This window comes from Rhincodon typus, chromosome 11 (genome assembly GCF_021869965.1).
Source record: "Rhincodon typus isolate 14 chromosome 11, sRhiTyp1.1, whole genome shotgun sequence".
Classification (NCBI taxonomy): domain Eukaryota; kingdom Metazoa; phylum Chordata; class Chondrichthyes; order Orectolobiformes; family Rhincodontidae; genus Rhincodon; species Rhincodon typus.
The window spans coordinates 74,098,673-74,125,431 of record NC_063342.1 but is presented as its reverse complement, the minus strand read 5'-3'; the positions used below and the strand labels follow the sequence as shown (position 1 = coordinate 74,125,431).

General features: G+C 44.0%; 1 protein-coding gene across 1 annotated transcript in view; it reads right to left on the bottom strand.

Moving 5' to 3' along the window:
• The window catches only part of ppef1 (protein phosphatase, EF-hand calcium binding domain 1), a 95,238-nt gene that overhangs the window by 32,135 nt on the left and 36,344 nt on the right, over positions 1-26,759 (bottom strand). Inside the window, exons 4-7 of the mRNA XM_048602557.1 lie at positions 14,131-14,258; positions 11,819-11,879; positions 4,178-4,353; positions 2,212-2,326 (exon numbers count right to left, since the gene is read on the bottom strand). Of these exons, the coding sequence (XP_048458514.1) occupies positions 2,212-2,326; positions 4,178-4,353; positions 11,819-11,879; positions 14,131-14,258 (480 nt within the window). The remainder of the gene's footprint in view (positions 1-2,211; positions 2,327-4,177; positions 4,354-11,818; positions 11,880-14,130; positions 14,259-26,759) is intronic.

Sequence of the window (26,759 nt, the reverse complement as noted above, 5' to 3'; positions counted from 1 at the left end):
TTGTTCACAAACTCGATGAACTTTGCTCGGTGTCCTTTGCCAGCGGGCTCCAAATAATTATAACATTTAGTTTTTCCATGTTGTAGTCTCTATTGTGATGAAGAATTCTTCTAAGAAAACACAAGCCCTTTTCTCCCACCATATGTTGGCTTGTCCTTTTTGAACACATCCCGTATTGTCAGTGAGAAGAGTGGATTGTTACATGGCCTGCACCCTGATTACTGTATAGCTGTACCCCTACAGAGACTGTCTGAGCAAATACAAAACTACCAGAACTGACCTGATTGAGAATAACCAACAACCTTGTAGCCTCACAGCCTCAGACCGTGTGGGAACTACCTGACGCCCAGCTCCTGGAAGCAGATGACATGGCCAAGGATCAAATCACAGAATCAAAGCAGTGCAGCAGTCCATTCAACCCATCATTACTATTACTTAGTGCCAATCTCCTGCCTTTTCCACAAAGCCCTGCACACCATTTCTGTTGAAATAACCATCCAGTGCCCCTCTTGAAAGCCTCAATCGAACATTTCCAGGCAGTGCATTCCAGACCCTGTGTGAAGTGGACTTTTCTCACACGTGGCCATGACACATTGGAACAAAAGTAGGCCATTCAGCCCATCGTGTCTTCTCCACCTCCAATGAGATCATGGCTGATCTGATCATCCTCAGCTCCACTTTTCCCTATAAACCTGGATTCCTTACCCAATTCAAAAATCTCTCTATCTCCACCTTGAATATTTTTAACAACTCAGCCTCAAAGGCCCTCTGCGGTAAAGAATTCCACAGATTCACTACCCTCTGAGAGAGAAAAAAAAATTCCTCCTCATCTCTGTCTTAAATGTAGAACTGCTTACTCTGTGAAGATGCTGTCTGGTCCTGGAGTCTCCCACAAGGTGGAAAGAAACGCTCGACACTTACACCATCTGGGCCAAGATTACCTCTCATTCTTCTATATTCCAATCACTTCACGTCAATCTATTCAACCAGTCCACACTAGACATAACCCTTGTTCCACTTGTGCCTCACTTTAAACCTTGTTCTTTTCTTCTTTTACAAGGGAAGCAGTTTCCCTCTATCTACTCTGTCCAGTCCCTGCTCATGATTTTGATAACCTCTATCAGATCTCCTCTCAGCTTTCCTCTCCCCCAGGAGGACAGCCTCAACTTCTTCAATTTATCCTCATCACTGACATTTCTCATCCCTGGAACCCTTCTTGTAAATCACCTTTGCTCTCTCTCTCCAACGTGTTCACAACTTTCCTGTAATAGGGCACGCAGAACTGTATGCAATACTCCAGCTGAGGTCTAACAAGTATATTATACAAGTTCAACATCACCTCCCTGCTCTTGTCCCTCTATTCCCCTGTTAATAAAGCCAAAGACACTGCGTGCTTTATTCACTGCTCTCTCTTCCTGTCTTACCACCTTCAGTGATCTGTGACATATACACCCTGGTCTCTCTGCTCCTGTGCCCCCTTTAGAATTGTACACCCGAATTTATATTGTTTTTCAACATTTTTCTGAACAAAGTGCATCACCTCACACTTCGCTGAGTTGAGCCTCATCTGTCACTCGTCCATCCACTCCACCAACATACCAATGACCTTAGGGAGTTCCACCCTATCGTCCTTGCAGCTGACAATGCTTCCAGCTTTAGTGTCTTCTGCTGCAGATTTGTACAAAACAGAATGTATTACTCACCTGTATTCCAATCGTTCTGCACTATGCTGTTACCCACATCAACCTCACGTTTAATTGTTTAAACTTAAATATCTTGAGATGGTTCTTCTGACAGTGTGGTGCTAAAAACCTCTCTCCTTTTCAAATGCCACTTCACCTGACGAAGGAATTACGCTCTGAAAGCTTGTGATTTCAAATAAACCTGTTGGATTATAACCTGGTGTCGTGTGACTTCTAACTTTGTCCACCCCAGTCTAACACCGGGTACCCCCACATCATTTCAAATACTTGAACAAACCACTTCTGCTCTCAATGAAATGGTCACTGACCTTATTTCTTTGCATTTAATGCTGCTGAAAATGAGGGATAATTCGAGAGTCCCCTGCAGACCTGCAGACATTATCACCCTCACACACACACAAAATAATCTGCATCAAATGACAAGCTCATTAGGAAAATAAAACAAAATTGTCTTTGCTGTGGCCAATCGAGGAGTCATAATGCAACAATGGGAATCAAAATCCTTTACCACAGATGGTTATCTCCTTGGAGTAGCATGTTGAAATGTGCGTGATGTTCGGCATCTGTTTCAAGGCCTTCCTGGTTTCGTGCAGGAGCTGGAGCACGTAGCGGCCATGAAGCTGCTAAAACATCAAAGACATTTTTCAGGAAGCGGACCTTTATTAAATTATAGAATAATTCTACAAAAGTTTATTCCACTGCAGCAGAGAAACTGTTTCCTTTCTCTCTCTCTCTTTCTCAGCTCTCTGTTAAACCCCCAAAAGGGGTATCTGACTTTGGAATCCTTTGACTCAGGCGACAGTGAAGGCTGGGACGGTATTTAAAACAGAGCGGGGGATAGATTCTTGTTTGGCGGGGAATCAAGCGTTTTTCAGGACAAATGTGGAATGGAACACAAAGGGGTCGGCCACGGTCTTATTGAATAGTGAGCAGGATCGAGGGACTGAATGGTCCATTTCTGCTCATGTTTGAGCATTGGTGTTTTCCATGGTGACATTCCTAAATCAGTAGAATTGCACCTTGTGTACCCACTTATATGGATGCAAGTATCTAGAATGATGACCTTGACTGCAAAATGTGCAGAAAATTACTCAACCCCATCCTTACCAATCTGCCAGCTGCAGTTGTATCTGTCCATGACAGTATTGGTAAGAGTGACCACCGCACAGACCTTGGGGAGACAAGTCCCACCTTCACATTGACAATAGCATTCACTGTGTCATGTGGCACTATCACCCAGTAAATGGGACAGACTTCGCACAGATCTAGCAACTGAAGACTGGGCATCCATGACATGGTGTGAGCCATCAACAGCAACAGAATTGTACTCCAGCACAATCTGTAACCTCATGGCCCAGCATATCCCCCACTCAGCCATTACCATCAAGCCAGGGATCAACCCTGGTTCAATGGAGAGTGCAGGAGGACATGCCAGGAGCAGTAACAGGTATACCTGAAATAAAGTATCAACCTGGTGAAGCCACCAAACACTTGCACGCCAAACTGCGAAAGCAGCAAGTGTTAGATAGAGCTAAGCGATCCCACAACCAACGGATCAGATCTAAGCTCTGTATTCCTGTCACATTCAGTCATGAATGGTGGCGGATGATTAAACAACTCAATGGAGGAGGAGGAAGCTCAACGGAAGGTGACACATTGTCAGTTTCCATGTGACCATCAGCAAGGCTGTAGGAAGGGAACAGTTGGTTCTTTGATTGACAAACAGATCCTGGAGCCTGGCATTTACAGAGTGGTGACCTCTCTTGGAGATGAGTATGTGAGCACATTTATCCCCATTTAGGTTATGCTCTTGATTATTACTTCACAGGATGTGGGTGGGCCAGACATTCATTGCGTACTCCTAGATGCCCTTGAGAAGGTGATGGCAAGCTGCCTTTTTGAACCACTGCAGTCCGTGTGCTGTAGGGACACCCTCATTCAGGCTTCATTGTGGTTGGATACAGCTGAATGGCTTGAGGGCAGCTTAGAATCAATAACAATACTGGGAGTCTGAACTCTCAGACCAGCTAAGAGGCAGCAGATTTTCCTTCCCCAGAGGGCACTGAAACCAGATGGGTTTTTCATAGAATCCCTACAGTGTGGAAGCAGGCCATTCGGCCCATCAAACTCCACACAGACAGTTGCCCGAGGGTGGAATCAAAGCCAGGTCCCTGGCGCTGTGAGGCAGCAATGCTAACTGTTATCACTTTGTGGTCACCATTAGATCTTAATTCCAGATTTTTACTGAGTGCAGTCATTGCTGTGGTGAGATTTGAAGACAGGTCCTGAAAGAATTAGCCTGGGCCACTGGGTCAATAGCACCTCCCCCTGGTGCTGGAGGGGATGATGTCCAGTTTGATACACACTGCGTTCTGATAGCCCCCACAATAACTTGACATGTGTGCCATGGTGACAGTGTCCAGGGCCTTGGGGAATCTTACTCTCTGTCCAGGTACAAATACACAGTGACTCACTTGCTGCTGTTTGAATGTTTTAAGCAATGTACTGGCATCTGCAACAGTCAGAGGGAAGGACAGTCGAGGGCCAGTGTAGGAATCAGGAACATTGATGCTTTCATATTCTGCCTCCTGCTCGGTGTCTGAATTGTCGCCCGTGTGTCCTGACGGGGTCAACAGATGAGAAAGCCAGTCTGCAGAAGGAAAACAATCCGATGGGATAGGTCAGAAGGGAATGTGCCATCAGGGAACACGTTCAAGAAGCTGGGAACTGAGAGCTCCTTTAGACATGAGGATTTTCACCTTGTCACGAGTGAGTTTACGAACTGTACACACACTTGGGAGCACAAACGCTCAGCAATGGTTGCACTTTGCACAGGGGCTACTGCAATATCTCGGTGAAACTGAGTCATACAGCGCGGAAACAGACTTTTTGGTCCAACTCGTCCATGCTGACCATGCCGTTCATGCTAGTCCCATTTGCCTGCATTTGGCCCACATCCCTCTAAACCCTTCCCATTCATGTACCCATCCAGATGCCTTTTAAATGTTGTAATTGTACCAGCCTCCACCACTTCCTCTGGCAGCTCATTCCATACACACACCACCCTCTGTGTGAAAAAGTTGCCCCTCAGTTCCCTTTTAAATCTTTCCCCTGTCACGTTAAACCCATGTCCTCTAGATTTGGACTCCCCCAACCTGGTGAAAAGACTTTGTCTATATACCCTAACTATGCCCCTTTGACTTTATAAACCCTTATAAGTTCACCCCTCAGCCTCCAACACGCCAGGGAAAAAAAGTCTCAGCCTGTTCAAGATGGGACTGAATGGAATCTCAGAGACATCCATGTTGGGTTATCGAGACTGGGAACCCTCCCCTCTCCCCTTCCGACAGAAGCACCGTCCAGCACTGGCCCAGCTCTCTTTAGGCCTAGAGCCTCAGGGAAAGCCTGGCCATCTCCAAGACGATCTCCCAGGCAGGAAAAGCCTTAACCACCAGCACAAGATTCAGACATGGAAAAGGTTCTCCATTCATACATCCGTCTGTGGACAGAAGATGCCTCTCTCTATCATAGCCCAGCCTACACTGTATTCCAACTACAGGAGCTATTCCTCACTGTGCCTGGCTGCTTAATGATTGGCATTTGGTTTAAATATCAACATACAGAGGGGAGGCAAAGGCCTAGTGATATGATTGTGGGACTGTTAACCCAGATAATGTTCTGGGGACTCAGGTTTGAATCCGACCATGACAGATGGTGGAATTTAAATTCAATAAATAGCTGGGATTAAGACACTAATGATGATGATGAGTCCATTGCCAACTGTTAGAAAAACCCATCTGGTTCATGAATGCCCATTAGGGAAGGAAACTGCCATGCTCACCTGATCTGGCCTACACGTAACTCCAGACCCATAGCAATCTGGTCGACTCTTAATTGCTCTCTGGGCAATTAGGGGTGAGCAATAAATTCTGGCCTAGCCAGAGATGCCCTCATCCTGTGAATGAATAAAGGAAAAGCTTTCCTCATCTTTCCCCATTTATATAATATTCAGCTCCTCTATTCTTTCTGCCAAAGTGCATGTTCTCACTCTTCCCTACATTATATTCTATCTGCCACGTTTTTGTCAGCTTACTTCTGTAGACTATCTGTGTCTATCCTCACTGCTTGCCTTCCCACTTATTACTGCAACATCTACAAACCTAGTGATAGTACATTTATTTCCCTCATCCAAGTCTTTCATATCTATTGTCAATAATTGTGTTCCCAGCATTGATCCCTGTGGCACTCAACTAGTTACAGGTTGTCATCCTGAAAATACCCATACCCTCATCCCATCTCTCCAGTATCTGCAGCCCCCACCTATTGGGACAGTACCTGACAATTCACCTCATGGCTCATTTCTCCCCAGTGGGGCTGTTGACAGCGAAGCCTTGACACTAAGACTGGGATCTTGCTGATCAGTGTTGCCACATCTGAAGGTTTCCCCACAACCGCCATAACTCTTCAACCCTGCCCCCTCTGCTGCCTTTGGCCATCAGTCCCTCACACCATTCCATCTTCCCCAACCAATCAGAAAGTGAACAGCTCCTCATCATCTGGTTTTATTTTCTCAGGAGATGGGGGCATTGCTGGCGATGCCAGCATTTGTTGTCCCCTACCTAACTGGCCTTGAAACAAATGGCTCTCTAGGCCATCGCAGAGGGCATTTAAGAGTCAATCACATTGCTGTGGGTCAGGAGTTACATGTAGGCCAGACCAGGTAAGGATGGCAGTTTCCTTCCCTAAAGGACATTAGTGAACCAGATGGGGTTTTCCAACAATAATTAATGAACTTCATGGTTTTAAACTCAAGATTAATTCAATGAATTATAAATCCCACTGTGTCCCGTGGTGGGATTTGAACCCACAGGTCTGGATTATGAGCCTAGTAACATGAGCCCTACTCCACCATCGCTCACATGGTCTAGTTCAATAACACAATCTCTGTTATTTGTATAACTAGTAAATGAAAGATGTTCCAAACACAGTGAGGGGCAGGGTCTTATTTGGATGGCAGGGTTTCCCATCATCCCTCATGTATGCAGACATGTGACATTCAAAGGAGCATTCATTGGCTGGAGTTAAGACTTCTCTCTTCACACTGGAGGATGTCCTGTCTCTTGAGAGTCGCCAATCCAAGGGGCTGGTGGGGTGAGAGTTGTTTTTTAAATTCATTCATGGGATGTGAGCACCACAGGCCATTCATTACCCATCCCTAATTGCCTATTGCTGTGGGTCTGGAGTTACATGTAGGCCAGACCGGGTAAGGATGGAAGTTTCCTTCCTTAAAGGACATCAGTGAGCCTGATGGGTTTTTCCGACAATCGACAATGGATTCACGGCATCATAGAATCATATGGCACGGAAACAGTGGGATGGAGAGGTGAGACCTGGAGGGAGGCTTGGTTGGACAGTCTGGATGGGTAATTACCACTCGCTCCCACCCCCAGTCCCACCCCCTTGAACTGCCCCCTCACTATGGAAGCCCAGGCAGGAACTGGCATTTGAGTGACCAATAACCATCCACAGAAGAGCCTGCATTGAGGGGAGGATGTGCTGGCCATCTTTGAATCTGCACTCCCATCCTTCCCCCTGCCCTGGAAAACTGTGTCAGGACTGGTAGGAGAGAGGGCAGATGGAAGGCCAGCAGGGGTATCGTACAGGCCTCTCTCCACTGTCCCTATCTCCCCCTGAAACCTTCCAACAAACCCATCAGCGAGGGCTCCATAACATCCTGCCAATACTTGTAACACTCCTGTGATGGGTTCCTTTCTTTTTCCCTCCTGGTCAATGGGACAGTGCCAGGAGCACTGCTGGGAAAATCAGGAATGTTGGCAGAACTCTACAGTGCCACAGTCACATTCGGGTTCATTCATCCCAGTAGCCTCTTGGGAGGAAGGGAAACATATTAGAATCCAGCAGCTCCCCTGTGTACACAGCACCCATACTCCAGAAAGGCAGCCCCTCAACACAGCTTACAAACTCCTACATCTGTCAATTATGAAGGTATAGAACAGAAGCTAAAAACAACACGAGAATTTCACAACATCAAATTTCGCACCAATTGATTGTATCAGATTATTATGATTTTGTTGAAAATGAACTTAATGATTCACCACAGATCAGCAAAGGTAGATTCATGGAGAGGTTAAAGACACTGTCTTGTTCACTGAAATACAGCTGTTTGGAGACTCAAGTGTGTACATGCAGCAATTACCGTGATTAGGAGTAATTGATACTTCTCAAATTATGGCGAGTGTCTTATTATAGAGACAAGAAGTCCTGTGTACCACACAAGCTCAAACCTGCCAGGCTTTTAGGCAGGAGGTTAGTGAGGACAGATGGGCAATGAACAAAGCTACTTGTTCCATCCGAGAGAAAAGGGGAGGGTATGTCCGGTAAGGAGTAACACTTTCGAGGGGGATCCAGAGAGGACAGAGGGTCAAGGGATGGGGAGAGATTGAGAAGCAGAGATTTGCTAAACCAACTGATCTTTCTTTGTTCACAATCCCTCTCAGATGATCCATGATCAGCATTAGTTTGCTAAAGAACCTTGTATGTTGGTTAGGAATCATCTGAGAGGGGTTACAAACCGAGAACAATTTCACAGTTTTAAATATGGCAATGAGTTGGCAAGAAATATCAAGTTTGATGATGTTATTGTGTCAGTTTTCTTTCTATCAATTTCACGGTGTCATGGTTACCCGGGTGTCACTCTCTCATTCTCAAATACTCAAAGACACGTTTAGGATTTTCCCAAATTGTCTGTATCTTCTGTGAGTTTTCAGTCTCATTGGGTTCTTGGGTTACACTTGTTAAAGTGATATTTACAGCACCTTCACTCCTGTTGTAAAATTTGAGACAAGTGAGTGTAATGTGGAGAAACGTTGGGAACGTTCGATTATGATGGTCAGCATGAGTAATTGTGAAGAACTTCTATTAAAGAAAACAGAATTGTGAAAGGGAACAGAATAAGGTGCATGTTTGACGTGAGGGGAGGATTAACAGGACTGGAAATTGGTGGGGGGTGGGGGTTGGGGGTGGGGGGGGGGGGGCACACGGTGCAGTGCTGGAAACTAGAGGAGTACCACCACCATGATTCCTCTTCCTAACCCTGGGTTTAGGACACATTAGTCTAAGCAATAACAGTGATCAAGCGTTGAGGAGACTGGTGGATATAGATCTTCACTGCCTGAGATCCTCCAGTGCTCCCCCTTATCCCCACTCGAACCTCGATGACATACAAAGGTACAGATTATACACTGGAGGAGGCCCCATCAAGCCTGCTCACCCATTTAATAAGATCATGGCTGATCAGAGTGTAGCCTCAAATCCACATTCTCATCTCGCTAAGTAAGGTTTCAACCATCTCCCGTTGCTCATCACAAATCTATCCACCTCTGCCTCAAAAATATTCTGTTTGAGGAAGAAGGAGATGGAATACACTGTCTGGAAATGAGGTGTAGGCAGGTTCAACTGAGGCATTGGATGGTTATTTGGATTGGAATAATGTGCAAGGGTGTGGGGAGAAAGCAGGGGGATGCAAAAAGATTTCCAAAGACTCATGACCCTCCCTGACCAAAGAAAACATTCTCCTCACCCTCTGCCTTAAATGAGCATCCCCTTCTTTTTGTAAAATAGTAGCCTCTAGTTCTGCATTCTCCCACATCATAAGATTGAGCGAACCTTAAGTTAGTGTCCAACATTAACTCTTTCAGAACCATTCCTACCTTAACAACAGTTCTTGCCCTCTGAAGTGGCAAGCCACTTGGTTCAAGGGCAGTTCGGGATGGGAAATAAATGCTGCCATTGCCAACCACACCTACATCACGCAAAAGAACGATGGTGTTGTAAAATAGAGGGACTCAGGGGTTCAGGTACATAATTCTTCGAAATTTCTGTCACATGTAGACAGGGTGGTTAAGAAGGTGTTTAGCGCACTTGCCTTCATTGCTCAGGCCTTTGAATATAGGAGTTGGGAAGTCATGTTGAGGTTGTACAGGATGTTGGTGAGGCCTCTTCTGGAATACTGTGTCCAGTTCTAGTCACCCTGATATGGGCTGGAGAGGGCTCAGAAGAGATTTACCAGGATGTTGCCAGGAATGGAGCGTGTGAGTTATAAGGAGAGGCTGGGACTTTTCTCACTGAAGCGTAGGAGGTCGAGGGGTGACCTTATAGAGGTTTATAAAATCCTGAGGGGTATAGATAAGGTGTTTTTTTTTCCCTGGGGTGGCAACTAGGGGGCATATTTTTAAGACAGCAGAAATATTTAAAAAAGATCTGAGGGACAACCTTTTTACACAGAGAGTGGTTCACGTGTGGAATGAACTTCCTGAGGAAGTGGTGGATGCAGGTACAGTTACAACATTTCAAAGACATTTAGATAAGTACATGCACATAAGAAATGTTTGGAGGGATATGGGCCCAGGGCAGGCAGGTGGGACTAGTTTAGTTTGGGATCATGGACTGTTTGGACCAAAGGGTCTATTTCCGTTCTGTATGACTCTATAAAGTAAAAAGAATAAAGATCCCTGACATAATGATCCCTCTTTGGTTGATTGCTCGTGGGAATACCTTCACATAGGGTCGTGAGCAGGACCGGGAAAAGTTAGACAGGCCTGGCTCATATCCTCTGGAGCTTAGCACCAATTGAGAGCTGTAAGTACCTGGGGTGGGGGGGTGGTGTCTTGAACCGGGTGGATGTAGAGAAGACATTTCCTCTTGTGGGGGAATCTAGAACTGGGGAGGGGAGGGGGTCACTGTTTAAAAAAAAACTGGGGTTGTACACTTAAACCAGGGATGAGGATAAATAATTTCCTCTCGGAGGTTCATGAGTCTTTGGTACACTTTGCCTCAAAAGTCATGCGGAGGCAGAGTCCTTGAATATTTTTAAGACAGTAGTAGATAGATTCCTGATTGACAAAGGGGTGAAAGACTATTGAGAACATGCAGGAATGTACAGTTCAAGTTACTATCAGAATAGCCATGATCTTATTCAATGGTGGAGCACATTAGAGAAACTGAATTGAGGTATAGACAGGGTGGATAGCAAGAAGCTTTTTCCCAGAGTGGGGGACTCAATTGCTAGGGGTTACAATTTCAAGGTGAGAGGGGAAATGTTTAAGGGAGATATGCGTGGAAAGTTCCTTACGCAGAGGGTGGTGGGTGCCTGGAATGCTTTGCCAGCGGAGGTGGTAGAGGCGGGCACAATAGCATCATTTAAGATATATCTAGACAGATACGTGAATGGGCAGGGAGCAAAGGGATACAGATCCTTGGAAAATAGGCGACAGGTTTAGATAGAGGATCTGGATTGGCGCAGGCTTGGAGGGCCGAAGGACCTGTTCCTGTGCTGTAATTTTCTTTGTTCTTTGTTCTTTGTTCTTTGAATGGCCTACTCCTGCTCTGGAACAGTGGCTCAGTGGTTAGCACTGCTGTCTTGTGGTATCAGCGACCCAGGTTCAATTCTGCCTTCAGGTGACTGTTTGTATAGAGTCTGCGTGTTCTCCCTATGTCTGTGTGGGTTTGCTCTGGCTTCCTCCCACAGGTGTGCAGGTTAGATGAATCAGCCATGGGAGATATAGGGTAGGGAGATTGGGTCTGGGTGGAATGCTATTTGGAGCATTGGTGTTGGGATGAATCGCCTGCTTCCACACTGTAAAGGATTCTAATTCATGTGTTTGTACATATATATGTACTCACTCTTCGTTGCTATCTATGCATCAGTGCTTGCCATTATCTACATGAATAAATGCACCTTGCTATATGCTGCAAAGATAACATGGTTATTCACTCAGCTTATAAAACATGTGTGTATTATGATAACTGTCAGTAATTTCTTTCTATAATATAATTAAAGTAAGAGTCTGTCCGGTGTCCAAAACACTCAGCAAAGCAGTGAATCATAAATGTGAAAAATTATTTTAAAGAATCACATCTCAATTAATTGTCAAGTCACTCGCTCTCAAAATATTTACAACAGAACATGAAGGAATAAGCTTCAAAACAGTTGCAAAAATGCACATTCATCTAGAACGCCTAAGTTTCTTTTTAAACAATGTCCCTTTGATGCTTTCAAATGCGATGAAAATTGCAGGGAGATGTTTGTTACTCACCACTGCCTGTCTCGCCTGACTGCACATAGTGGTTCATTAGAAACGAAAAGAAGTGGGACAGCTGGAAATGAAGGACATGACTCAGGTTATCAAAGGCAGCTCACGTCAACCCAAATCTGCAAGAACATCTGTACCACCTCGTGATACTGGGTTCACAACCCAACATCATTTCACAAAGCAAATGTAAATTAAAGACTGCACAGAGTTCAAAGGACTGTCCTCAGTGCAGTTACAAAATGGAATGATTATTGAATAATTACTCTTGAGTACAAAGCCAGACTCAGCCTTACCACAATTGTGCTTTTGTTACTACTTCATTAGCTGTGTTCAAAGTTGTACAGCGCCAATGCCATATTTAATAATAACATTGACTATAGTATATACCACCGTACCTGTCTATGCAGACATCCCTTTATACTTGTGAGAGCAATCCAGTTAACCCTCATCAACCCTTGCTAAGACTGCACTTGGAGCACTGTGTACAGTTCTCCATTTTATCAGAAGGACATGGAGACTCTGATCAAGGTGCAAAAAATAATTGACAAGAACAACACTGGGCCAGGAGCTGCAGATTGGAGTCCCACCAGGACTTGTTGGCGATGGAACATGGTCAACAAGTTGATTCTCAACCTTTAAATCCTTCTAATAGCCAGGATAGTGATAAGAGTCCTTTCAGTAAGTCCTGAGGGCAATTGCAAACTCCTGAATTGACTGTCTCACAAGGTCCATTTCAGAAAGTAGATGTACACATCACTATGGGTAGGGAGTCACATTTCGACCAGAACAGGAAAGGATGGCAGATTTCCTTCCCTAAAGGACATTGGTGAAGCAGAAGAGTTTTTAATGAAAACTGTTTACAATTTCAGATCTACGGTTGGAATTAAAATCCCTCCAGTGAGATTTGAACCTGTGCCCCCACAGCATTATCCTCAGCCTCTGGGTTATGAGTGCAGTGACATTGCCTGATGCTCTGTCTCTCCCTTGTACTCTTGGGCCCTGTTGATGAAGCCAAGGATACTGTATTCTTCACTAACTGTGCTGTGAACAAGTCCTGCCACCCTCAATGACTTGTACATGTAGACACCCGGGTTCTTCTGTGGCTGCACTACTTCAGAAATATTTTCCACCGTCTCTCCATGTTCTTCCTTCAAAATAGGTCGCTTCACACTTTTCTGTGTGGAACTTCATCTGCCACTTGTCTGCCCCTTCCTCCAACCATTACAATGTAATAACATTTGAACATAAGAACAATATAACTAGGAGCAGGAGTAGGCCATTTGTCCCCTCAAGCCTGTTCCACCCTTTGATACAATCGTGGCTGATCTCAACGTAGCCTTGACTCCACTTTACTGCCTGCTCTCCATCACTCTCCAACCTTTTACTAATTAAAAATCTATCTCCTCCTTAAATTTACTCCATGTCCCAGCATTTGCCGCACTCTGCAGTTGTGAATTCCATATACTCACAACTCATTAAGAGAATTCCTCCTCACCTCTGTTTTAAATCTGCTGCAGCTTATCCTGAAACTATGACCTCTTGTTCTAGATTGACCCACGAGGAAAAGTCCTCTCTTCATTTACATCATCAATCGTCTACTATACTATCTTCCTCTCAGTTCACAACGTTTCCAAGTTTTACATCATCCATGAAAATTTGAAATTAGCTCTAGATCATTAGTATAAGCAGAAAAAGTTGGGGCCCTAATACTGACCTCTGCAGAATTCACTACAAACTTTCTTCCAGCCCAAAAAATATCCATTGACCATTTCTCTGCTCCTGTCACTCAGCTGGTTTGGTATCCACATTGTCACTGTCCCTTTACTACCAGGGGTGAGAACTTTCCTCATAGGTCTATTATCTTTTAGAAGTCCACATATACCATATGTACAGCACTGCCCACATCAACCTTCTCTGCTACCTCATGAAAAAAAAACTACCCAACAAATTAATTAAACACAAATCCACTTTCACCAATGCCTTTGTCCAAATGATTTGTAATTTTGCCACAACTTATCATTTTGGAGAAGGTTGTCACTACTGAGGACAAACTGTCTGGTCTGTAGTTGCTGGGCATATCCTTACACCCGTTTTTAACTGCGGGTGATGTTTGCAATTCTCCAGTTCTCTGGGAATACTCTGAGTCAAGGGAAGGTGGGAAAATCAGGACCTGTGCATCCACAATTTTCCGTCTCACATCCATCAATGTCCTTAGATGCATCTCCTTTTGTTCCCGGGTCTTGTTCACTTTAAGTACAGATTACCAGGTTACCACACGACACTGACTGGGATTGGTCAGTGAGAATGCTATTCACCTGCAGTTGGTCTTGCTCTCCTGAATACTCAATAGATTGAAAAATGCTCCATGTGTAGCGACGTCTCATTTCCATTCGTGCCACATAACGACGATACCAGCCCTGAATCAGGATGGCTGCTTTAATCGCTGCACAGTGACGGGGGGATGGGGTGGGGTGGGGTGGGGGGACAATGTGAGAAACAGTTCAGAAACATTTACATTCAGTGAAATGGTGATGGATCACACACACTGACTCTCACGTGGATACAGTACAACATGGTCTGACCTGCTCTGGGGTACTGCTCCACAGAGACAGATTCCCACTGTGCTTTTGTTGCCAAGACTCTGACTCTCAAACAGGTTAGTGTCCCACAGACACTGACTCTCAAACAGGTTAGTGTCCCATAGACACTGACTCTCAAACAGGTTAGTATCCCACAGACACTGACTAACCTGTTTGAGAGTCAGTGTCTGTGGGACACTAACCTGTTTGAGAGTCAGTGTCTGTGGGACACTAACCTGTTTGAGGGTGTCCCACAATCACTGACTGTCAGACAGGGTTAGTGTCCCACAATCACTGACTCTTAGACAGGTTACAGTCCCATAGGCATAAACTCCCAAATAGGTTACAGTCCTACAGACACCATCAAACCTATATTTTTCTCCAGGTGTTATTTATCATTTGTGAATTGTAGGTATCATTCAGAAGGACCAATGTGCAACGTGTGACAACAGTACTGAAGGCAACATATCTCTCAGTGAGTATCCAGCGTTTAGCTTAAATCAGATTGTTGTATCATTCTCAGCTGGAAATACTATAGCAAATTGTGATACCAAAAATGAGATTGGCTTAGGAAAAAAATGGTTCAGAAACTATAGCCAGTGGGAATGAGATTTCAGAAAACAGAAGGATGGTGCAAATTGTAAGATAACTCTTACTGACTTCATCGGAACATTGTGATTCTCATGGTGTCTTCCTTTATGACAGAATTGGATTAGTAAGGACCAATGTTCATTTTACTGAAAATCTCATTCAGATTTGCTTAACAGACAAGCCAATGACCTGCAGGTAAAGAAGATGATACTTGCGCACACTCAGTAACATACCACTGCCTGGACTCTTCCTAGCTCCTGGACACATAGTGTCCTCCTCTCTTTGGCTCTCTACCACACTCTGCTGCTTAAGCAGTGGCATAACGTGCACAGGATTTTTGAATTGAATTTAACTCTGGATTCGTTGCCAAACCAGGGACAGTCTCACCCGCTGTCCACAATGTCAAAGCAGGAGGTGATGGATAGATCTGCAAATTCTCAAAATCACAATTCGCCATTGGGTGTGCACCTTAAGATCACTGACACTTCCTACCAGAGTACTCTGCAATTGGAATTCTTCATAAACTCATCCTCTGCTAGGAAAAATAAACAAACTCCACATTTCCTTTAACATCTGGAGTACTGTGTGCAGTTTGGGTCTCCTTACCTGAGGAAGGATGTTCTGGCGATGGAGGGAGTGCAGTGAAGGTTTACCGGGCTGATTCCTGGGACGGCAGGATTGATATATGAAGGGAGACTGGGTTGGCTAGGGCTATATTGAGCGGTGTTGAGAAGAATGAGGAGAGGGATCTGATAAAAACCCATAAAATTCTAACCAGACTGGATAGGGTAAACACAGGAAGGGTATTCCCAGTGACTGGGAAATCCAGACCAGGGGGTCATAGTTTAAGGATACAGGGTAGGCCATTTAGAACTGAGATGAGGAAAATTTCTTTTTCACCCAGACAGTGAATTCTCTAAACAGAAAGCTGATGAGGCCAAATATTGAATGTTTTCAAGAAGGTGTTAGACGTAGTTCTTAGGGATAAAGGAATCTAAGTGAACGGGGAGGAAGTGGAAACAAGGGACTGAGTTTGATGATCAGTCATTGCCTCCTCCTGTAAAATGTTTTATAGGAGTAGGCAGCATATACAAGGAGCTATTTGGCCCATTGATCCCGTGCTGGCTCTATGACAGTATTGCTGAATATTTTTCGCTCTGGTCTTTTCCCTTCCTTTCTAATTCAGTTATTTAACCAATTGCCTTATGAAGGTTATAATTGAGTCTGTCCGCACATGATCTTCCAGGCATCACAGCAACCTGCTGGGTGAAAACTGTTCCTTGCATTTTCAGTTTACTGGTTTCACCAACCTCTTTCCACTAAAAATGGACTCTTCTCATTTACACAATCAAAACCACCCACCATTAATAACAACCTTCTCAAATTTCCTCTTAGCGCTCTCTGTTCTGAAAAGAACAACACTAACTTCTCCAGACTCGTTTCGCCCTTGCTTCATTTGCATATCACTTTAAATCTATGTCCTCTCATTCTCTTTTCTTTTCCAAGTGTGAGCAGCTCCCCCCTATCAACCTTATCCAACCCCGGTCATGGTTTTGAAAACCTCTATCAAATCTCCTCCTGGCCTTCTTCTCTCCCAACTTCTTCAGTCTATCCTCATCATCCCTGGAACCCTTCCTGTAAATCACCTCTGCAGTCTCTCTCCAATGTATTCATGTCCTTCCTATAATGTGACTCCCACAACTGTACAGAATATTCCAGCTGGGGTCTAACAAGTGCCTTGTACAAGGTCAACATCACCTTCCTGGTCTTGTCCCTCTATTCCCCTATTGGTAAAGCCAAGGACACTGTAAGCTTTATTCACTGCTCTGTCTACTGTCCTGCCACCTTCAATGATCTGTAGACACCTGGGCCCTTGCACTCTCTTTAGAATAGTGTTCCTTATCTTATACTGTCTCTCTGTATGTTCTTTGTACTGAAACACAACACCTCACACCTCTTTGCATTGAACCTTATCAGCCACCTATCTGCCCACTCCACCAACTTGTCAATGTCTTTTTGGAGCTCTACACTGCCCTTCTCACAGTTTACATTCTCCCAAGTTTAGTGTCATGCATAAACTTTGAGATCATTGCCTGCACACCAAGATCCGTATCTTTTTCACGAAGAGCAAGGTTCCGAATACGAACCTTCCTACAGCCCGAAAAATACCCATTAACCATTAATAAAAGCGGAAAGCTTTGGAGAAATGTAGCAGGTCTGGAGAGAAAAACAGAGATAACATTGTGAGCCCAATGTGACTCTTTTTCAGAATTCAGGCCCACAGATGCTGTCAGACCTGCTGCGTTCTTCCAGCAATTTTTAAAGTTCAGATTTCCATCCTCCACAGCATTTTGCTTTTATTTAATTACCCATTAATCATTACTCTGTTTCCTATCCCTCATCCCATTTTGTTGTTCCTGTCCCCTTTATCGGGTTAAGATGGTGGCAAAGGAAGACGCTTCAGCTGGAGCTCCTCTGCTCACCAGCTCCTTGTCCTTTTTCTTTCTTTTCTTTTACTCTTGTTTGCAGTTTTCTTCTACGCCCCCAATCCCCCCCCATCATTTAACTTCTTAAAGTCCCCTGCCTGGAGGAAATGGGGAACGGGGTCCAAGACCAGGCCAGTGTGGGATGCGAGTGGTGACCGGATCCCAGAGAAGGAGCAGATTGTGCCCAGGCTGGCTGGGGGCGGGGACAAGTCCTGGATGGAGACCAGCATGTGGAGATAGCATGGCCTCATGTTGTGAAGCCTGGCAGGCACAAACTCAGTGAGAAAGGACTATAACTTGAGCACTTTAAAGGTACTTTTTTTTTATTCTCATTCTGGACTTTTTAAACTCTGTATTCCCATGCTAGTCTATTTTTATTTCTACTACTTCAATTCTGTAACAACACATAAACTATCTATACCTAGGTAACCCTGTGCCTAAGATGGCAACGAGAGACAACATTACAAACTTTTCACTGCACTCATTCAAGTGCACATGATAATAAAGGCTATTCCATTCTATTCTGTTCTATTCTATTCTGTGCTATTCTATTCTGTTCTGCTCTATTCTGTTCCATGCTCTATAACTTTCCTCACAAGTTTGTATTAAATGCCTTTTGGAAACCCATATGCACCACATCAACAGCATTACCGTCATCAATCCACTCTTCAAAAAATTCCAGCAAGTCAGCCAGACATGATCTTCCCTTAACAAATCCTTACTGACGCTTCTGAATTTGCTTGTGTTTTTTTATCCCAAATAACTGTCCCCCCACCACCAAAGTTCACGAGTGTATTATCAACCTGACACCTGTTGGAAGGATACTTTTCATTCTTTATCTTGATCTCTATCTCCTTTGTGACCCAGGGACCTCTGAGTTTGTTTGTCCTTCCTTGCTTTTTTTAGGGGATATTACCTCAACTGTATTCAAACTATCTATTCATTGAAGATAGCCCATTGTGGAGCTACTGTTTATCCATCAAGCTTTGGTTCTATTCTGTCTGGCCCATCTCCACTGAAGTCAGTTTCATTGAAACCCTATTGAAGCTAGTTCTCTGTTCATTGATAAGTTTTACTCTAGATTGTCCTCCGTCATTGTGAACCTTATGATACAATGACCACTTTCCCTAGAATGCTCCCCTTACTGTCACTTTACCTACTTGACCCAAGTCATTCGCAAGAAGCTGGCCTGACAGTGCCTCCTGTCTTGTTGGACTGGTCGCAAATTGTTGGCCTGTACACATTAGCAATCTCCCTGATGATGAATCAGTGATTAAGGTTCCCCATAACAGCAGAATTATTATGGACCATTCAGCCCATTGTGCCTGCAATGCTCTCTGAATCAGCATCTCACTTTGTGTCTTCCTTCTTCTTCTGCCTTTTATGGAGTCACAGAGTCATACAGCACAGAAAAAGACCCTTCGGTCCAACCAGTCCATGCCAAACATAATCCCAAACTAAACTAGTCCCACCTGCCTGCTCCTGGCCCATATCCCTCCAAACATTTCTTATTTATGAACTTACCTAAAATGTCTTTTGAACGTTGTAGCTGTACCCGCATCCACCACTTCCTCCGGAAGTTCATTTCACACACAAACCACCCTCTGTGTAAAAAAATTGTCCCTCGTGTCTTCTTTAAATCTTTCTCCTCTCACCTTAAAAATGTGCCCCCTAGTTTTGAAATCCATCACCCTAGGGAAAAGACACCTGCCATTTATCTTATTTATACCCATCATGATTTTATAAACTTCTATAAGGTCACCCATCAACCTCCGACACTCCAGCCTATCCAACCTCTCCTACCCAGCATATTCTGGTAAATCTTCCTTCTGAACCCTCTCCAGCTTAAAAATTCCTTCCTGTAATTGGGTGGCCAGAACTGCACACAGTGTTCCAGAAGAGGCCTCACCAATGTCCTGTACAACCTCAACATAACATCCCAACTCCTATACTCAAAGGTCTGAGCAACGAAGGCAAGCGTGCTAAATGCCTTCTTAACCACCCTGTCTACATGTGGTGCAAACTTTATGTACCTGAACCTCTAGGTCTCTCTCTTTGAAGGCACTACCCAAGGCCCTACTTTTAATTGTACAAGCCCTGCCTTTGTTTGTTTTACTGAAATGCAATACCTCGCATTTATGCAAATTAAATTCCACCTGCCACTCCTCAGCCAATGGCCCAACTGATCAAGATCTCTTTGTAATCTTAGAAAACCTTCTTCACTGTCCACTGTGTCATCCGCAAACTTGCTAACCATGTCTTCTATATGCTCATCTAGATTCTTTATATAAATGAACTTAGCCCAGCGAACTTCTACATTCTTCAGCTTCCAGTAAGAATCCAATTCCCTTTTGAAAGCCTCAAGTGAACCTGCCTCAGGAGGTGATGATGAACAATACCACACTCTCAGGCAGTGCATTTCAGACTCTCTATGTGAAAGAGTTTCTCCTCATGTCACCATTGCTTCTTTTACTAATTATTTTAAATCCATGTCATCTGTTGTTGATCGTCCTGTCAGTTCTTCTCCCTGCCTACTCTATCCAGTCCACTCACAATTCTGAAACCCTTGATCAAATCTCCCCTCAACCTTCTTCTCTCCAATGGGAACAGTCCCAATGTCTTCAGTATATCCTCATATCCAAAATTTCTCATTCCTGGAACCATGGAGTAAAATATTCTGCATTCACGTCTTCCCTAAAGCATAGCTCCCAGAACTGTACCCAATGCTCTAATTGAGGTCTATGTAGTGTGTCATACAAGCTCACCATCACCTCCTTGCTTTTGTATTCTCTGTCCCTATTAATAAAATGTAGACTACTGTTTGTTTTCTTACTTATTTCTTCAAAATAGAACATCGAGTCAAAGAGTCACAGAGTCATACAGCACGTGAACAGACCCTTTGGTCCAATCTGTCAATGAGAACATCTTTCTACAGTGAATGATTTACACATATATACACCCAGGTTCCTCTCTTCCAGCACATCCTTTGGACTAGCATCCAATACTTTAGGAATATAGGGTCTGATTTAGGCCATTCAGCCCGTTGAGACTGCCCTACTATTCAATACCATCATGGCTGATCAAGCACATCACTGCCTTTTCTTCACCGCTGTCCCCATAATGCTGTGTATCACTGACAGTCAGAAATACAACAATCTCTGACAGGCTGGACTTCCACAGCTTTTTGTAGCAGAACATTTCAAAAGATTCACAACCCTCTGAGCAAAAATAAAAATGTCCTTATCTTGGACCTAAGTGGTATCTCCTTTATTGTTAAGCTGTGTACTGTGATTCTAGAATCATAGAACTGCTACAGTGTGCAAGCAGGCCATTCAGTCCATACTGAGCCTCCAGAGAGCATCCCACTCAGACTCACCCCATCCCTGCATTTCCCATGGCCAACCAACCTAACCTACACAGCTTTGAACTGTGGGAGGAAACCCATGCAGACAGTCGCGCAAAGGTCCCTGGCACTGTGGGATAGCACTGCTAACCACTGAGCTGCCCTCGACTCCCCAATCAGGGGAAGCATCTGACCTGAATCCACTCTGTTCGTCACTTTCAGTATTTTGTCAGTTTCCATGGGGTCACTTCTCATTCTTCAAAACTCTAGAGAATACAAGCCCAATTTGCCCAATCTCTTTCATAGGACAGTCCCACCATTCCGGGATCCAGTCTGGTCAACCTTCATTGCATTTCTTCTATGACATAAAGAGACCTTACACACACCATAAGACCACAGGAAATAAGAACATAAGAACATAAGAACTAGGAGCAGGAGTAGGCCGTCTGGCCCTTCGAGCCTGCTCCACCATTCAATAAGATCATGGCTGATCTTTTCGTGGACTCAGATCCACTTACCCGCGTTCTCACCGTATCCCTTAATTCCTTTATTGTTCAAAAAAAATCTACCTTTTTTTTAAAAGCGTTTACTGAAGTAGCGTCAACTACTTCACTGGGCAAAGAATTCTATAGATTAACAACCCTCTGGGTGAAGAAATTCCTTCTCAATTCAGTCCTAAATCTGCTCCCTCTAATCTTGAGGCTATGCCCTCTTGTCCTAGGAATAGAAGTGGGCTGTTCGGCCCCTCAAGCTTGTTCTGCCATTCAATAGAATCATTGTTGATCTGACATTCCTCACGTCTATTTTCCTGCATTTTCCCTGTAACCCTTGATAACCCAACTGATCAAAAATCTGTCTATCTCAGCCTTACATGTACACAATGACTCCAGTGCTCCAGGTGTGGCCTAAATAAGCTCCTGTACAATTGAAGCAAGACTTCATTGCTCCTGTACTCCAATCCTCTTGCAGCAAACATTCCATTAGCCTTCCTAATAGCTTGTTGCACCTGTACATTAGCCTTCAGTGACGTATCGATAAGGACACCGAGGTCATTTAGTACAGCTACACTTTCCAATCATTTGAGAAACACTTCATACATCTGCTCCTCCTCCCAAAGTGGATGACGTCACATTTTTCCATGTCAGCTGCTATCTGCAATGTTCTTGCCCATTCACTAAGCCCACCCAAATCTGCCTGAAGCCATTTTACATCTTCCTCACAACACATTCCCATTTAGCTTTGTACCATCCACACATTTAGAAAGTCTACATTTAGTCCAAGTCATTGATATATATTGTGAAAAGCTGGGGCTCAAGAACATATCTGTGTGATACCCCACTAGTTACAGTCTACCAATGTGAGAATGACTCAGTTATTCCTACTGTCTTTTCTGTCTGTTAGCCATTCATTAACTCTGCTGGTACATTACCTTCTATCCCATGTGTTTTACACTTTCTAACCAGCCTCCTGTGGGAGGGCGGACTTTATCAGATGCCTTCTGAAAATATAAGTATACTACATCTATTGGCTCTCCTTTATCATCTTAGTAACAGCTTCAAAAAGACAGGTTCATCAAACATGATTTCCACAACACGATTCAATGGACGAGCATTATAAGAAGACAAATTGAAATATACACACACGTATGAAAGGTTTGAAACAGAGGATAGGTGAATGGCCAGTCCTATTTCCCATGGTGCAGTCTGACACAGGAAGAAAAATGTGGACAGAAATGATACTCTGCACATGGTGTCATCCAACAGCATTACAGGTAAACTCGAGACGGGTAGCAATGTTTAACACACGATGCATGTCTCAGATACTTCATGTAAATCACTGAATAGCTGAATAGGTGTCATCCCTTTCAAGCATCTCACTGGATCTTACACAAATTCAAATATGCCATAAATATTCACATTCAAATAACAGTACAGCACAGGAACAGACCTTCCAGCCCACCTAACCTGTGTCAATATATAGAATCATAGAGATATACAGCAGGGAAACAAACCCTTCGGTCCAACTGGTCCATGCCGACCAGATATCCTAAATTCATCTAGTCCCATTTGCCAGCATTTGGCCCATATCCCGCTAAGCCCTTCCTATTCATATACCTGTCCAGATGGCTTTTATATGTTGTAATTGTACCAGCCTCCACCACTTCCTCTGGGAGCTCATTCCATACACGCACCACCCTCTGTGTAAAAAAGTTGCCCCTCAGGTCCCTTTTAAATCTTTCCCCTCTCACCTTAAATCTAGTTTTGGACTCCCCTACCCTTGGAAAAGACATTGTCTAATTGCCCTATTCATGCCCCTGATGATTTTATAAACTTCTATAAGGTCACCCTCAACCTCTGATGCTCCAAGGAAAGAAGTAGTTTAGAAGGATGAGGGGGGATCTAATTGAAACTTGCAGAATACTGAATGGCCTGGACAGAGTGGATGTTGGGAAGATGCTTCCATTGGTAGGAGAGACTAGGACCCGAGGGCACAGCCTTAGAGTAAAGGGAAGACCTTTTAGAACGGAGATAAGGAGAAACTTCTTCAGCCAGAGAGTGGTGAATCTATGGAATTCACTGCCACGGAAGGCTTTGGAGGCCAGGTCATTGAGTACATTTAAGACTGAGATAGATAGATTCTTGATTACCAAGGAGTTCAAGGGTTACGGGGAGAATGGCGTTGAGAAACATCAACCATGATTGAATGGCGCAGCAGACTCAATGGGCTGAATGGCTTAATTTCTGCTCCTATGTCTTATGGTCTATTCAGGCTCTCCCTATAGCTCAAACCTTCCAACCTTGGAAACATCCTTGTAAATCTTTTCTGGACCCTTTCAAGTTTAACAACATCTATCCTATAGCAGGGAGACCAGAGTTATACACAGTATTTCAAAAGTGGCCCAGCAAATGTCATATACAGCTGCAACATGACCTCCCAACTCCCACACTCAATGCACTGACCAATAAAGGCAAGAATACCAAATGCCTTCTTCATTATCCTATCTACCTGTGACTCCACTTTCAAGGAACTATGAACGTGCACTCCAAGCCTTCTTTAGTCAGCAACACTCCCAGGACCTTACCATTAAGTGTATAAGTCCTGCCCTGATTTGCCTTTCCAAAATGCAGCACCTCACATTTATCTAAATTAAATTCCATCTGCCACTCCTCGGCCCATTGGCCCATCTGATTAAGATCCCAATTTTGGTGTCATCTGCAAACTTACTAACCACACCTCCTGTGCTCACATCCAAATCATTTATATAAATAACGAAAAACAGTGGACCCAGCACTGATACTTGTGGCTCACCGCTGATCATAGGCTTCCAGTCTGAAAAGCAACCCTCCACCACCACCCTCTGTCTCCTACTTTTAAGCCAATTTTATATTCAATTGGCTAGCTCCATCTGGATTCCATGCAATCTAACTTTGCTAACTGGTCTATATGCAAAATCTTGTCAAATGTTTTACTGAAATCTATATAGACAGTGCCTACCGCTCTGCCTTCATTCATCTTCTTTATCATCCCTTCAAAAAAACTCAGTCAAATTAGTCAGATACAATTTCCCACGCACAAAGCCATGCTGACTTTCTGAACTAAAAACCTTTCGTCTCTATGTGGTCCTTATCCCTGTATTCCCTGCCAATTCATCAACCTGTGACGATTACTTGAGCATTTTAATGTAGAGTACCAAGACTTTATGCAAGTGAAGAACCAAGAATGAATTAGTGGTTGGGATCGTCTACCTCATCAAATATACAGATATAATGGAATCTTGATTTTAAAAGATTACATTCTGTCCTCAGTTTCCTGTACAATGACTTTATGTTATCCAACTTAGTCCAAGAGCAAGGTCTGGGCAACATTGGGATGCAACTAAATTAGAGTGTGAATGTCATTGAACAATAAAAAGAAATCCTTTTATATTTAAAAGCATTTATATAGCCCCTGTCACAATCACCCGAAGTCTCAAACTGCTTTACAGTCAATGAGGTGCTTTGGAAGAGTGATAACTTCGGAAAACATGGCAGACAAAATGCGCACAGCAAGCTCCCACGCACAGCAATGTGTGACATCCAGACAATCTGTTTCGTTGACAGTGGGATAAATATTGGCAAGGAGAACAGGGATAACGTGTGGCACCTTTCTTCAAAAAGTAAAATGGCAGAGCTGACTTGGATGTTAAATTGTCTACTCCTGCTCCTAGTTTTGATGTTCTTGTGCCACGGAAGCTGCTACACCCTCCCAGGCTCAGGTCTTGGCTTCACATCTCATCCACCAGTGCTGCACTCCCTCCCTGCAGCTCTGCAATGGCAGCTTTGATGTTTGTGTTTCAGTCCAGGAGTGGGGCTTGAACCCAGAACCTCATGGCTTTCTGGGTTTGGGGTGGGGGTGGGGGGGGTGGTGTGTATCTGTTTGTGCCAACCCCCATCAGCCACAGCTCAGCCAAGTGCAGAAATCGGGAAGCATAGAATCAGAGCAGATACTATGGTCTTTCCAACAGACTAAATCAGCAAACATTATTTCATTATACAGCACGGTGACTCAGTGGTTAGCACTGCTGCCTCACAGTGTTGGTGACCTGGGTTTGATTGGGCAACTGTCTGTGTAGAGTTTGCACATTCTCCCCGTATCTGCGTGGGTTTCCTCCGGGTGCTCTGATTTCCTCCCACAGTCCAAAGATCTGCAGGTTAGGTGGATTGGCCGCGCTAAATTGCCCATAGTGTCCAGAGATGTGCAGGTTGGTTGGTTTAGCCATGGGAAATATGAGGTTGGTGGGATGGGGTGGGTCTGGGTGGGGTGCTCTTCAGAGGGTCATTGTGGGCAGAATGGCCTCTTTCCGCACTTTAGGGATTCCATGATCAGAGGTAGGAAGTTTTAACTCAAATAGTTTGGCAAATGCGCAATACAAATTTATTAATTAGGAAATAAGGTTTGTAGGCAGGACAATTCTTCGGATTTAGCCTTAACTATGTGTGCTAGATACAAATATGGCAGTCACAAATTTCAATGCAGCGACACAGCAGTTTGAATTATTGAAGATATGAACCAGCATAAGTTGTGATCCCTGTGCCACCTAAAGGATGATGCTGCATTGTTGGAGCTCTATGGTCAGGGATTATTGGGAGGAGAGAGAATCACCTCATGTTGTTATCACTTGTCCCCTGTTGACCAGTTCAGGGACAACAGGGCATAGGCTAAGATCAATAAATCAAACTCACAGGCAGGGTAAGGTTCAGAAAATTAAAGCTGGAGAGCAGGTTATATTAGACCAAATTCATTCACTAATCACCTCATATTATATGCATTCTTAGGGAGCAGTAATCATAATATAACTGAATTTCACATTCAGTTCAAGGGAGAGAAGAGTGGATCTAAGACAAGCGCTTTAAACTTAAAGAAGGTCAATATTGAGGCCAGGAAGTCGGGGCTGGTTAATGTTGACTGGGACTCGAGGTTTAAGGAAAGTTTGGTAAAAATACAGTGGCAAAACATTTGAGGAGGTATTTCAGAAAAATACATCCCAGTGAAAAGGAAAGATTCTATGAGTAGCATGAACTATCTGTGGCTAACCAAGGAAGTTAAAGATTGTATCAAACTGAGAGGTAAAAAAAGAAACATACAATTCTGCAAGGATAAGTGTTAGGTCAGACAATCGGAGAGAATATATTGGGTGGTACAATGACCCAGTGGTTAGCACTGCTGCCTTACAGCACCAGGGACCCGGGTTCAATTCCACCCTTAGGCAACTGTCTGTATAGTTTGCACATTCTCCCCATGTCTGCGTGGGTTTCCTCCCACAGTCCAAAGATGTACAGGTTAGATGGATTTGCTGTAGCAGATGGAGTTTTTTAGATAAATGTGAGGTTCTGCATTTTGGAAAGTCAAATCAGGGCGGGACTTATACGCTTAATGGTAAGGTTGTTGAGGTTGGTTGGCTCGCC